Source organism: Vipera berus (assembly GCF_964194415.1).
Source record: "Vipera berus genome assembly, chromosome: 1".
In the NCBI taxonomy this organism is placed as follows: domain Eukaryota; kingdom Metazoa; phylum Chordata; class Lepidosauria; order Squamata; family Viperidae; genus Vipera; species Vipera berus.
Genome location: NC_138202.1, coordinates 6277177 through 6291674, shown reverse-complemented (window position 1 = coordinate 6291674; position 14498 = coordinate 6277177). Strand labels below are relative to the sequence as shown.

Below are 14498 nucleotides of genomic sequence, written 5' to 3'. Positions count from 1 at the left end.
TTTAGTATTTCCCTTCCCGGAGCTAAAATTAATATAGTTGGGCCGTTCTCTTCTGCTCCTTCGCTTTCCCTCCACCCACTTCGCCTGCCTAAAACATAAATTGTGAGCAGCTTTTAGTCCCGATCTCCCGCTCACCTGCAGATTAGCAAGAAGCCCTTCCGCCATGGGTTTCATTTCTTTGCCAGGCTTGTTAATTGGTAAAGGATTTCTCCGTAGAGCAGGGAGGAACTAGCTGGCTGAACAGCGCGATGTTGACCTCTTGGTCAATTGCAAAGCTTTAAATTCTCGTTTTCTACAGCTCGGGGGAATAGGAGATTTCAGCAGACTATTGTCTACCAATCAAGGAGAAATGGTGAGCTCAGGATTGAACTGTGAGGCCTTTGGTGCTCTCAGAAATTGGTTATTTTCTTGTAGAGGGTTCATTAGTCAAATAAGGAGCATCAGTGGGGGAGGGGGTTGTGAGGAGGAAGAGGAGGAGGAGGAGAAAAAAGAGGAGGACTGTGGGGTCCTTGGTGGTCTCTGACTTGGGGGTTTTCTTGCAGACGTTTCATTACCCAGCTAGGTAACATCGTCAGTGCCACAAGGGTGGGGAGGTTGAACAGAGGAGGAGGAGGAGGAGGAGAACTGTGGGGTCCTTGGTGCTCTCTGAGCTTGCTTGTTGTCTTGAAGATATTTCATTACCCAGCTACGTAACATCATAAGTGCTACAAGGGTGGGGAGGTTGAACGGAGGAGGAGAAGGAGGAAGACTGTGGGCTACAAGGGTGGGGAGGTTGAACAGAGGAGGAGGAGGACTGTGGGGTCCTTGGTTCCCTCTGAGCGTGGTGGTTTTCTTGCAGGCATCTCATTACCCAGCTAGGTAACATCATCAGTGCTACAAGATTGGGAGGTTGAACAGAGGAGGAGGAGGAGGACTGTGGGGTCCTTGGTGTTCTTGTGAGCTTGGGGTTTTTCTTGCAGACGTTTCATTACCCAGCTAGGTAACATCATCAGTGCTACAAGGGTGGGGAGGTTGAACGGAGGAGGAGGAGGACTGTGGGGTCCTTGGTGCTCTCTGAGCTTGGTGGTTTTCTTGCAGACATCTCATTACCCAACTAGGGAACATCATCAGTGCTAGATGGGAGCATTCAGATCACATTGGTCTCTGTTCACCTTTCCACTCCGAACTACTCAGAAGACCATCTCAGGAACACAGAACCCATCCAGCTTTTTCCTAAGACACCCCAAAGGGTGGGGAGCCCTCCCAGCTTCCAGAAGATAAAATCCCCCCAGACGTTGCTTGCTAACTATGATTAAAAGCTTTTGGGGATTGTAGGCAGATTACAGATTCTCTGCCTAGGCTTATGGAAATCCACCTTGGCACAGAGAGATCTGTCTCGAGGGTGGTGGACACCATCTGCTTCTCTACCTCTGCTCCTGGCTGGCTAAACTCGAAGAAATCTTGCAACTCCAGCCCAGAACTGGGATGGGGGGTAAATTTACAAGCTGTTGGCTCTGTAGTTCCTAGAGACAAATTGGCAGGTCTTCTGATTCGCTCCCAATTCTTTTTTTAGGCAAGCTGTTTTTCCTTGGCATCCTCAAGTGGGGACAGAGGATGCTAACTGTGTAGGCGGCAGCGTACACAACTGCTTTCCTGGCAAAGGAACTAGAGACCCATTGCGTTATTGATTTATTAAATTTATACCCCGACCATCTCATTCTGAAAAGCTACTCTGGGCAGCTTAACACTTAAAATATTATTATTTTTTAATCATTTCAAATAACAGAATATTAGGTCTTCTAGTCCAACCCAATGCACTGTTCTGTACCAGCCTACTACCGGCCCTGCAGATAAAGAAGGGACAACCCCTTTACAAGAAGGCAAGAGGCTAGAACTAAGCCTGCCAAATTTATGGACACAAAAGCAAACAGAGCAAAAACAAGACACGAACCATGAAACAGGAGCTATTCAAATGGTTGCCTTCAGCAAACCAGCCCTCCCACGCATTCCCCTTTTATGCAGTTCAGGGTGTGGCTTCTCTCTGCCTCCTTCCGAGGTGCCCCATTGCCTTCCTCTGTTTACTCCTGATTGACTGCCTCCTGCGTCGGGCGTCCTGAACAGGGCCAGCTGTGGGTCATCTTCATCCACGCTGTCAGGCTCACACAGCTGTGTCTGTGTCGTAACCAGGTGGGAGGGGCCTGGCTGAGGGCTCTCATCAGCAAGCTCTCCAACACCCTCAGCAACCTCTCCAACACCCCCCTCCTCCTCCTCTGAATCGTCCGACCCAACTGCCGAACCCACAGGCTGACCCTGAATCACAACATGCTCAAGCAGAAGACCCTGTACCATTTCAGACAAATGGTTGTCCACTCTCTTCTTAAAAAACTCCAGTGATGAAGCACCCACAACTTCTGGAGGCAAGTCGCTCCGTTGATTTTGTGCTCACTGTCACAGGAAGATTCTCCTTAGTTCTAGGTTGCTTCTCTCCTTGATCCGTTTCCATCCGTTGCTTCTTGTCCTGCCTTCAGGCACTTTGGGGGATAGCTTGACTCCCTCTTCTTTGGGGCAGCCCCTGAGATACTGGAACACGGCTATCATGTCTCCCCTCGTCCTTCTCTTCACTAGACAAAAGGTACCCAATTCCTGCAACTGTTTCTCATATATTTTAGCCTCTGGTACCCTTATTCATCTTTCCTGTTCTTCTCTGCACTCTTTCCAGAGTCTCAAATATTTTTTATATCGTGGTGACCAAACCTGGTGCAATAGTCGAAGTGTGGTCTGACCATAAAATATAAATTATAATAAATTATATTTAAATAAATTTAAATATAATACTGCAGCTAATTTGGGTCACCATATCACAAAAAAGATGTTGAGAGTTTGGAAAAAATTCATAGAAGAGCGACTAAGATGATCAAAAGGCTGGAGGCTAAAACATACGAAGAACGGCTGCGGGACTTGGGTTTGGCCAGTCTAAAGAAAAGAAGAAATGGGGGAGACATGATAGCCGTGTTCCAGTATCTGAGGGGCTGCCACAAGGCAGAGGGGGGCCAGGTTGTTCACCCAAGCACCAGAGGGAAGGATAAGAAACAATGGTTGGAAACTGATCAAAGAGAGAAGCAACCTGGAACTAAGGAGAAACTTCCTGACAGTGAGGACAATCAACCAGTGGAACAGCTGGCCACCAGAAATTGTGGGCGCTCCATCACCGGAGAATTTTTAAGAGGAGACTGGATATTCACCTGTCTGAGATGGTGTAGGTTCTCCTGGTTGAACAGGGGGCTGGACTAGAAGACCTCCAAGGTCCCTTCCAGCTCTATTCTATTCTATAATAAAATACAAGAATGGAACGGAACGGAATGGAATGATATGGATGATAGGATAGGATAGGATAGGATAGGATAGGATAGGATAGGATAGGATAGGATAGGATAGGATAGGATAGGATAGGATCCGTTCCTTTCCCTTTTTGTCTTCTGAGCCAGTGGCCAGTGGTGAGAGTGTAGCGTTTGCTTTGACTCCAAGAAATGGATGCACGAAAGATTTGGACAGACCATGTTATTGACCTCAGTACCTGCCAGAAAAGCTGGTCCCAGGCTGGACTGAATTTAAGAGTGCCTCTATTAGCCCTCATTGTGCTTGGGGGGGGGGGCCTTGCGTTCATTGGCAGGCCGATTAAGCCAGGGCTGGCAGGCAGAGCTGGTGGGACTGTGCTAGACTTTCCATCGGCGGCTCATGAAAAGCCACTGTGTCCTTTCTCAGCATTGTGCTGCAGCTGGGGGAGGCAGCTGCTTTAAAGAGTGCCTTTCTTTCAAGGCCCGTCTCTTGCCTTCAGATCCAAGGCCCTCCGCCGCCCTCATTCTTCTGTCTCGGCAACCCTCCTGGGAACGAGAGAACTTGTAGTCCAGCCTCTTTGGACCGAGGCAGCTTATGGATGTCTTCTTCACGCTTAGCCTTGTGAAAGAAGGCAGTCGACGGCTTTCCCGCAGCCCCTACACACACACACACACACACACACACACAAATCGACACCCCCTCTCTTCTTTCTTGGCAGTGCGGGAGTAGGCAGAACCGGCGTTTTCATCACGCTAAGCATCGTGCTGGAGAGGATGCGCTACGAAGGGGTGGTGGACATCTTTCAGACCGTGAAGATGCTGAGGACACAACGGCCCGCCATGGTGCAGACAGAGGTGAGAAGGAGGGCTTCACTGGGGTCCCGCCCCCCGCCCCAAGACTCGGGAGGATTCGGCCAGGCGCAGGGGTCGGCAACCTTAAACACTCAAAGAGCCAATTGGACCCGTTTGCCAGAGGGGAAAAATCACGCGTGCGCACGCGAGGAGGGGATCTTGGTTGAAGAGTTTAATTAAAAAGAAATAGAGGCACTGTGCATGAGTTTTCTCTCTCTCTCCCTCTCTCTCCCTCCCCCTCCCTCTCTCTCTTCCTCTCCCTCTCTCCCTCCCTCTCTCCTTCTCTCTTCCTCTCCCCCCTCCCTTCTCCCTCTCTCCCTCCCTCTCTCTCTCCCTCTCTCTCTCCCTCTCCCTCTCTCTCCCTCCCTCTCTCTCTCTTTCCCTCTCTCCCTCCCCCTCCCTCCCTCTCTCTCTCCCTCTCCCTCCCTCTCTCTCCCTCCCTCCCTCTCCCTCCCTCTCCCTCTCCCTCTTCCTCCCTCTCTCTCCCTCCCTCTCTCTCTCCCTCCCTCTCTCCCTCCCTCTCTTGCCCTCCCTCTCTTGCCCTCTCCCTCCCCCTCCCTCTCTCACCCTCCCTCTCTCTCCCTCCCCCTCCCTCTTTCTCCCTCTCTCCCTCTCCCTCCCTTTCTCTCCCTCTCTCTCCCTCCCCCTCTCTCTCTTTCCCTCTTTCCCCCTCCCTCCCTCTCTCTCCCTCTCTCACTCTCCCTCCCTCCCTCTCTCACTCTTTCCCTCTCCCTCTCTCCTTCTTCCTCTCTCCCTCTCCCTCCCTCTCTCTCTCTCCCTCTTTCTCTCCCTCTCTCTCTCTCTCCCTTCCTCTCTCTCCCTTCCCCTCCCTCTCTCTCCCCGATCTTCTGCTCACCTGGCCAGCTGGCTCCAGGCTGTTCTTGGACAAGCTGACACACATTCTTATTGGGCTGGCTCTCTCCTGCCAGTGGTCTCTGCTGCTTCCTGTGGAGATGCAGCAAAGGCAGGAGCTCTGCCCAATAAGCTTGTCAGCTTCTCCGAGAACAGCGTGAGGCCACTCTCTTTTACACAGACAGACAAAGAGAGAGAGAGAGAGAGAAAGAGAGAGAGAAGGGAAGCGCAAGTGCCTCCCTCTGTCTCTTTCTCTCTGCAAATGGCGGAGGAGGACTGGGAGCCACAGGAGAAGGCTAAAAGAGCCGCATGCAGTTCCAGAGCCGCAGGTTGCCGACCTGTGGGCCAGGGGAAAGAAGGGGGCGTTGGCGCTTCTCCTATGACCCCTCCGCCAAAGCTCTGCCTCCACCCCATCCTTTCCCTGGCTGCCTCCTTGCTCCAAAATGGGGGCCAGGGTGCGGATAATGTCTGCTGATGGCCATCGAAGACAATCAGTCACCCCTTCCATGGAGGGCCCTTTCCTCCTGTGAGGTAGCAAAATCTGGGAGGCTTGATGTAGATTTGCACGCAGGATCTTCCTCAGACAGGAGATGGGGACCATGGGAAGCCCTCTTAGCGATCAAACCAACATCGGACTGCGTTTTTCAAAAGAGGAAGAGAAATCCCTAGTGGGATGGGGATAATTTGGTAGCTGTATCCAGGTTGTGGCATGCCGGGTGCAGGCCCATCAGTGAATTCCTAGGAGGACAGGGGCAAATTCCCGCCAATCCGGGCACATGTCTTGATCAAAGCTCCGCCCCCTTTCGGCAAAATCTTGCACATTTCGACCTCAGCTTTTTGGGAAAGGCCACCAGATCCAGCTGAAGGCCTTCCACTCCTCAACCCGTGGGTCTTTAGGATGCGCCAAGCTATTTCTGCAAACCCCCTCCTGCAGATATATGCCAGCCCAGGCAGAGCCTTGAGACTAGGCCAGGGCTGGTGAGCCCAGAGTTCAAATTCCCACTTGGACAGGAATCTCCCAAATGTGGCATAGATCCTGTGCGTTTTCTTCAGCCTGGTCCGCTTTATAGGTCTGTTCTGTAATCCACTCCAATCAGCCAGAGATCTTCAAGGAAGCCCCCGCTTTACAGATCCAATAAACAAGGACCTGCGTGGGTCTCTAACTGCTTCATTTTGGTTTCTTCTGCATTTGTAGTGCAATTTATTTATTTATCAAAATCCATCGCTGCCTATCTCGCTTGCACGCAAAACTGGGGAGTTTACAATCCGATAAACTAAATTATAAAAAGTTTAAAACAGTAAGACAATAAGACATCAGACTTAGAAACAGGGAGACGGCGAGTTCTAGTTCCGCCTTAGACGTGAAAGCTGTCTGGGTGACTTTGGGCCAATCACCAGGAGACGGTGAGTTCTAGTCCCACCTTAGCCACAAAAGGCAGCTGGGTGACTTTGGGCCAATCACCAGGAGACTGTGAGTTCTAGTCCCGCCTTTGGCATGAAAGCCAGCTGGGTGACTTTGGGCCAATCACCAGGAGACGGTGAGTTCTAGTCCCACCTTAGCCACAAAAGGCAGCTGGGTGACTTTGGGCCAAATCACCAGGAGACGGTGAGTTCTAGTCCCGCCTTACCCACAAAAGCCAGCTGGGTGACTTTGGGCCAATCACCAGGAGACAGAGAGTTCTAGTCCCGCCTTAGACATAAAGCCTGGCTGGATGACTTTGGGCCAATCACCAGGAGACGGTGAGTTCTAGTCCCGCCTTAGCCACGAAAGCCAGCTGGGTGACTCTGAGCCAATCCCTCTCCCTCCGCCCAGACCACCTCACTGGGTTGTTGTGGCGGAGAAAACGGGAGGTAGAAATTGCGTCGGATATATTTTATTATTTGCTTGAACAAACAATAAAGGCAGCAGGAGGCAAAGAAATAAAATAAATTGTAGGAATCAATCAATAAGTGAGTAATTGAGCAAAACTCTGTCTGGCAGTAACCCGGCTCCTCTCTCTTCCTTGCCCCTCCCAGGACGAGTACCAGTTCTGCTATCAGGCTGCGCTGGAGTACCTGGGAAGCTTCGACCACTATGCAACATAATGAGCAAAAGGGAACTTTTCAAAAGCCATTCGTTGTGCAGACTCCTAACACTTTTGCGACCCGAAGCTAGCCTCGACCTTTCTAAATACCTACAGACTGACTCAGAAAAATCAACAACAAAAAAAACAGTTGCCTCTCCCATCCATCCACCCGTTCCGGATGCTCCGCCAGGAAGGAGGCAGCCGTGACGCTCCCCCCCCCCCTTCTCCTTCTCCGGAGGCTCCACTGCATCTCCGAAAGGGACTCTCGGCTTGCGTTGGGAAACCCCAGAGCATCCCCAGGTTGGGGCTTTCCCCCCCCCCCACTTCTTCTTCTTCTTTTCCATCTTTTTAAGTGGCGAACTTGTTGTCCGTACCTCATCTGGCGATGACGGTGTGGAGAGCACGCACGGACCGCGTGCACCTGGACCAGGGACCGTGCCAAACTTTTTTTCCTATTGCGGCAGACGTTGGCCTCGTCCACACAACTTGGAGGACAGCCGTCCGGTTGGAGACAACCGTGGTCAATAAGCAGAGATACAGAGAGAGAGAGAGAGAGAGAGAGAGAGAGAGAGAGAGAGAGAGAGAAACTAAAGAGCTGATGGGTTGAATAGCAAGAGAAGAATTTGGCCCCCAACAAGTAACTTTTTTTTTAAGGCTTCAGTTGAACTACCGTACTAATCTCACGGACGGACTTAAAGGTGGCCACATTAGGCGTGCAAAATTCAGAGGCAAACCAAGCAAATTTTGCGTCAGGTCCGGGGTGGCAGGACTCCGTTTCCACACACACACACACACCAAGGGGTGGGGGTGGGGGTTTATTTTTGGCTGTCCTGCGGCTTCTTTTTCAGCTTAGCTTCTCGAAACACTTTCAACATTCCTCTCCCTTTACCACTGCAACCTCTTTTAACGTCAAAATGCAAACCAGAACAGGCAATAAACGAGTCCTCCCACGCCCTCAGGCATTTCACATTTTTGCAAAAATAATAATAATAATAATAATAAATCCACAGTATTTGCGGCTTACCCACCCGCCCGCCCGCCCGCCCGCGAACTAAACTTTGAATTTTTGGAAATCGGCAAAGGCATTTCCAGGTTACCTTCTGTTCTCCAGATTCCAAAAAGAGTGGGGGCCAGGGAGATTTGAAGTACATTTCACACGAGTTCCAATTTCTTTTTTTTTTTTTGTTTCGTTTCGTTTCGTTTTTAGGAATTTCCCACCCACCCCCTTGCTTTTCATCCAAACTAGTCTCTCTCTTTTTTTTTTTTTCGCCCCCCCGTTGTTGTTGTCGACGTTGTTGCTCTCATTTATTTTTTGTGGGCGTTTTAACTTCCCCTTCCCTGATGCCAAAGAGAAAAACGGCAGATGCGAAGAGAGCCTGTGGATTTTGGGGAGAGAGGAAGCCCGTGTGGGCTACCTTAATGTCCAAAAAAGGGACACGCAATCCAGGCAGAATAAACAAGACTGCAAGGATTTGGGTAAGGGTTAGGGCCCCCCCCTCCGCCCCCCACCCACCCACCCACCCACCCACCGAGTGGCTTTCTTTAAAAAGGTATCGATGTAAACTCTTATAAGTGACATTTATTCCTTTTTTTTTTTTTATTTCCTGGGTCTCTTTTTTTTTTAATAGTGTAATTTTTTTTCCCCTCCTTTTTTAAAAAAATATGTAAAAAAAAATACAAAAGAATATGTCAATGAATTTACAAAAAAAAACCTACTTATTTGTTCATATTATGTTTAAAGACAAGTCTATTTTTTCACTGTAGAAATGTTAACGTGTAATGGTTGTGTGACATAAGAGAAACGCCGTGCGAAATAATTGCTACTTTTACATATTGCTTTTCTACCATTTAAAAAAAAATGAGAGGAGGAGGAGGAGGAGGAGGAGGAAGAGGAAGAGGAAGGAAAGGGCTCACTGCTCACACAAAAACGTTGCTGCTTTTTTTCTTTTTTTTCTTTTTTCCCAAGAATTATTAGGATTGCTGTTCATCTCTCCTCTAAGCCATTGGGGGGGGGAGCCTGGCCAGAGGGGGTGAAGTTAAGGATGCTGGAGAGGGCGAAACGCCTGTGTGTGTGTCTGTGTGTGTGTGTGCGTGCGTGCGTGTGTGTCTTTTGCCCCTGAATTGCCCCATTTCTCAATCTCTTCCAGACCCAGTGGGAACACCCCAAGGCCCCCCAAAATCACGCTGCCTTTGCATCCAGAGAACACCCACCCAGAATCTCCCTTGCTTCCCTGAAAGGGGGGGAAAAATCCAATTTAAAATCATCCATAGTGCCCTTTGCCAGTCCAGGAAGGGGTCAAAACATCTACATTTCCCATTTTGGGGTCGGGGGGGGGGGAAATGTTGGTGGACGCTGGCTGGAACGTGTCCGAGTGGACAAAAACGCAGCTCCAAAGTTCTGCTCAGCCTTAAAATACAGGGTGGCCTCAGGCTGGTCACTCTCCTGCTTTTAGCCTAACCTACCTCGCAGGGTTGTAGGGAGGAGAGAACCGCTTTGGTGTGCCTCCTTGGGAGGAAGAAGAAGGGACCCTCCGAAAATTGCCCTCTTTCCCCTGGCAAGGTGGGCATTGGCCTCTCTGGATCAAATATATATATATATATATCCTCCACCCTTCCCAGGCCTGGGTTCAAGTCCTACTGTCGCTTCTGAGGGATCATTTCCGGCAACAATTAAACATCTAGGTCAGGGCTAGGCAAGCTTGGCTCTTTGATGACTCGTGGACTTCAACTCCCAGAATTCCCGAGCCAGCCATGCTGAGGGGAAAAGGAGAGATTTCCAAGCTGAGCCATGCTGGCTGGGGAATTCTGGGAGTTGAAGTCTACGAGTCACGAAGGGGCCATAGTTCCCTCATGCTGGCTCGGGAATTCTGGGAGTTGAAGTCCACAAGTCATGAAGGGGCCATAGTTCCCTCATGCTGGCGGAGGAATTCTGGGAGTTGAAGTCCACGAGTCATCAAAGAGCCAAGGTTGCCTACCCCTGATTCTAGGTTCTTTTTTTAAAAGGGGGGGGGGCAAGGAAATGGATCCTCCTGGCTTGATCAGAATGGTATTTTTTAAAAAAGATATATATTTGTGAGCTCTTTCCCCCCTCCCTCCCCCTCGTTCTCTAAACTTTCTTTACAGGTTTTGGCCATTTGAAAAAAAGAAAAAAAAGCTTTTTTTGGCAGGGCCAGGGAGGAAAGTTTTGTGTGTGGGAGGGCTGTCGGAGTGGGGGGGGGGGGCAAACGGGACCCTCTGCCCTGTTTTTCCTTCCCAGGGCCCCCCTCCCCTCCTTTCTGCGAAAGCGAGGCCCTGGCGCCAGCAGCCTGCGATTGCAAGCAGAAAAACGGTCTGAAGTGGTTGCCACGCCACTCTGTATGTAGATATATATATTGACTTTGTATTAAAGGAAGATTGTCTGGAAAAAAAACAACCAAGGTGTTGGAAAAGGTGTTTGTGGGGGGGGGGCTTGAAAAGGGCCAGGAGGGAGGGAGGGGGTGCAGGAAAGGAAGGACCTGCCAAATTGCAACCACATATTTTTTGCAACCAAATTGCAAAAAGAGAATAAAAATAAAAATCCAAGCCCTTCTTCCATTGCTAATATGGGGATCTGCTCTGCAGTCTCAGGGATTGCCAGAGGAGGACCACCACCACCACCCCCAGCCAAATTGGGATTTTGCTGGCCTCCGTGATTTGTCCCACGTTCTTCGTAAGTTGAGGACCACCACGGCTGATCTACAAAGCGTCTCGAGCTTCTTTGCACAGAAGCTTCCGCTCGCCCCTTTCCCCCACGGCCTGCGGACCCCAGCTACTGAATTAACCCATTTACCAGGTTACATTCAACTATAAGTATGCCCAAAGGAACTGGGTTTGTACAATTGACATTAGTGCCAAAAGAGGTTTGGCCAGGGTTATCGCTAATCATGGGCAACATGTCGTGTGAAGGCCTTTGTCTAGTCCAGGGGTAGGCCAACTTGCCTCTTTTATGACTTGTGGACTTCAACTCCCAGAATTCCTGAGCCCGCCACGCTGAAGGAGGACAGGGAGAGGTTTCCATGCTGAGCTATGCTGGCTCAGGAATTCTGGGAGTTGAAGTCCACGAGTCATAAAAGAGCCAAGGTTGCCTACCCCTGTGTTAGGGTTTTCATCTGATCTGGTCAAGTGTGCAGCATAGCAGCAGCACTTTGTAGACTAAAGCAATGTTTCTTGACCTCAGCAGCTTTAACCGAGTGGACTTCAACGCCCAGAATTCCCCAGCCAGCATGTGTGGACTTCAACTCCCAGAATTCCCCAGCCAGCATTGTTGCTAGGGGAATTCTGGGAGATGGAGTCCACTTACCTTAAAGTTGCTGAGGTTAAAAAAAAAAAAGACTGCGCCCCAGGGTTGTGCCACATGCTCAGATCAAGCGGGGGTGCCCATATTGAGTGTAACATAAAAATCTTCTCACTGCCAGCAAACCTTGAATTACTCACTACAAAAGTGGGCTTAACTTTCCACATTGCAAAATAAGAGAAGGATCAAACCTTAATCATAGTAAAATCTTGGGTAAGCACTACAGCACGCCGAGATTAGAAATTAGCTTTGTCTGTCTTTTTAACTCCGCAACAGAAGTCTCTCTCACGTACACCATCTCCATATCTGCCTCATTTTTCCCTATTTTTAAAAGCAGAAACTCGGGGGGGGGGAGTTATCTCACTAGGGCAGAGTTATAATCTGACCGATCTAACAATCTGATTTTTATCCAAGTTCGGAACCCCCCTCTTAACACAGCTAGGTCAAAAATCTGAATTTAACTGGGGTCCTTCTGCAAACAGTTAAAATAATATATTTAATCCAAAAAGGGATCAGGTTTGCAAACCCGGCTGTTCCCATCTTCCTTGACTTTTATTTCCGCCATAACTGGAAACGCACTAACAAAAATGTCAAGTTACCAAAATTGGGTATTATTTTCAAGAAATTGGGATAGGGCCAAGGTGAGGAAGCATCGAATTCTTCAGTCTGTAAATTGCATTCCGGGTAGTAAAATACAATATTTTGCAAGATGTATCAAAAGTAATAATCTTGTGGGTTAAAAACTACAAAAAAACAAAAGAAAAAACAGAAGTCCAACATCTTTCGTGCCAAGGTAGATACACCTGATAGTAATAACGGCTTACTATACAAGTAATCCTCACGTTACAACCGGTCGCTTCTTTCTGGTTTTCAGCAAACCTTGTTCATCACAAACTATTTGGTTTGCGTAACAACTGCAGCATTTGCTTTACAACCATCATGTCTGTTTCACAACTGCTGCATAAAAGGTTTTAAAATCAAGTCGGTCACGTGGGTGATCCAATTTATAGCCATGCTGGACAGGCTCCATTATGGTTATAAGTCGAGGACTATGCTTCCCCTCCCCACTCATGGACCAATTGGACTCTTTGTTATTATTTATTACAGCCCGACTTGAGTGTTTGCAATCATTTCAGATTTGTGTCACTAACAGAAGCAACAAAAAATAAACACGACAAATTGCTGCAAATTTAACTTCATCTCCCAGAATCCCCCAGTCGGCATCCTCACCCACACCAGCAGCAAAAGTGTGTAAAACAGTGCAAAGGTGCAAAGCCCCCCCCTTTGCGGGCCTGGTAATACCTTGTTTAGCGGCTGTCTCGTTTAGTGACCATTCAAAGTTATGAGGGAAAGTGATGGCAAAAGAAAGTTTATGACCAGTCCTCACATTAACAGCCTTCATGGGTCCATCAGACAAAGGAAAGATGAAGTCAGACCCTAAACACGGCTGGGGTTTCAGTCAGCGACCATCTTGCTGGCTCCAATTGTGGTCATTAAACGAGGATGAGCTGGCCTACATTCGGTCAAAGAATGAACTTGGTTGAAAATCTTACGTATGGCTCCCTCATCTGCACCTGTCCTCAAAAGGCCATCTACGTCCCATCGCCAGCCCAGTCCTAGGCCATAAAAGTGGTGTTTCCCCTCTTATCCTGACTCAGGTCTCCTGTTCAGACATGCAGGAGACTTGTGACAGCCCCCCACCCCCACCCCAAACATCTTTCATCTCACCACTGCTTTCCACAAACCATCATCTCACTATCTCCCTCCAGAGAAAGATCCACTTAGAAACCAACAGGCTTCACGAGGAATCGAGGCTGTTCAGGTGGAATGGGTTCCCTGAGATCATCAAGACCAACCCTTTCTCGTGCAGGCGTCCGCGACTCCAAATTAGGGTTGGACCACATGGCTTCGAGAGTCCCCCTCTTATGCCGTGTGTAAAGAAAGCCTCCTAAGGTTTTGAGGCCATCAATCCTTTATACCCTTCTTCATTTTCTCACACACACACAGACACACAAACACAAAGACATACATACGGTCTGCCTTTTTGTCAGGCTGCGCATGCTCTTCTCACCGGCTACAGTGCAGCCCTTGGGCACCGTGAATAGAATAGAATAGAACAGAAAATAGAAAAGAATAGAATAGAAAATAGAATAGAATAGAATAGAATAGAATAGAATAGAATAGAATAGAATAGAATAGAATAGAATAGAATAGAATAGAATAGAATAGAATAGAATAGAATAGAATAGAATAGAATAACAGAGTTGGAAGGGACCTTGAAGGTCTTCTAGTCCAACCCCCTGCTCAGGCAAGAAACCCTATACCATTTCAGACAAATGGCTGTCCAATCATTTCTTAAAAACCACCAGTGATACAGCACCTACAACTTCTGGAGACAAGTCGTTCCACTGGCTAATTGTTCTGTCAGGAAATTTCTCCTTAGTTCCAGGTTGCTTCTCTCTTTGATCGGTTTCCATCCGTTGCTTCATAATAATAACAATAATAATAATAATAATAATAATAATAATAATAATAATAATAATAATAATAATAATAATAAAGTTGGAAGGGACCTTGGAGGTCATCTAGTCCAACCCCCTGCTCAGGCAGGAAACCTTATACCATTTCAGGCAAATGCCTGTCCAGTCTCTTCTTAAAAACTTTCCAGTGTTGGAGCATTCCCAGCTTCTGGAGGCAGGTTGTTCCACTGGTTAATTGTTCTCACTGTCCGGAAAAATTCTCCTTAGTTCTAGCTTGCTTCTATCCTTGATTAGTTTCCATCTGTTTGCGTCTTGTCCTGCCTTCGGGCACTTTGGAGAATAGCTTGACTCCCTCTTCTTTGGGGAAGCCCCTGAGATACTGGAAGATGGCTATCCTGTCCCCCCTCGTCCTTCTCTTCATTAAACTAGACATACCCAATTCCAGCAACCGTTCCCTATATGTTTTAGCCTCCAATCATCTCTGTTGCTCTTCTCTGCCCTCTTTCTAGAGTCTCAACATCATTTTGACATCGTGGTGACCAAAACTGGATGCAGCACTCCAAGTGTGGTCTTACCGTAAAGTGGTATTAACACTTCACGTGACCTTGATTCTATGTGAGTT

The 14498-nt window shown here is 48.4% G+C and overlaps 1 protein-coding gene across 1 annotated transcript in view; it reads left to right on the top strand.

Annotated features, from left to right (window-relative positions):
• The window catches only part of PTPRS (protein tyrosine phosphatase receptor type S), a 179950-nt gene extending 172313 nt beyond the window's left edge, over nucleotides 1-7637 (top strand). The window contains exons 29-30 of the mRNA XM_081321595.1: nucleotides 4034-4169; nucleotides 7035-7637. Coding sequence (XP_081177721.1) covers nucleotides 4034-4169; nucleotides 7035-7103 — 205 coding nt within the window. The 3' untranslated portion in view covers nucleotides 7104-7637. The remainder of the gene's footprint in view (nucleotides 1-4033; nucleotides 4170-7034) is intronic.
• Nucleotides 7638-14498: the final 6861 nt, after the last annotated feature.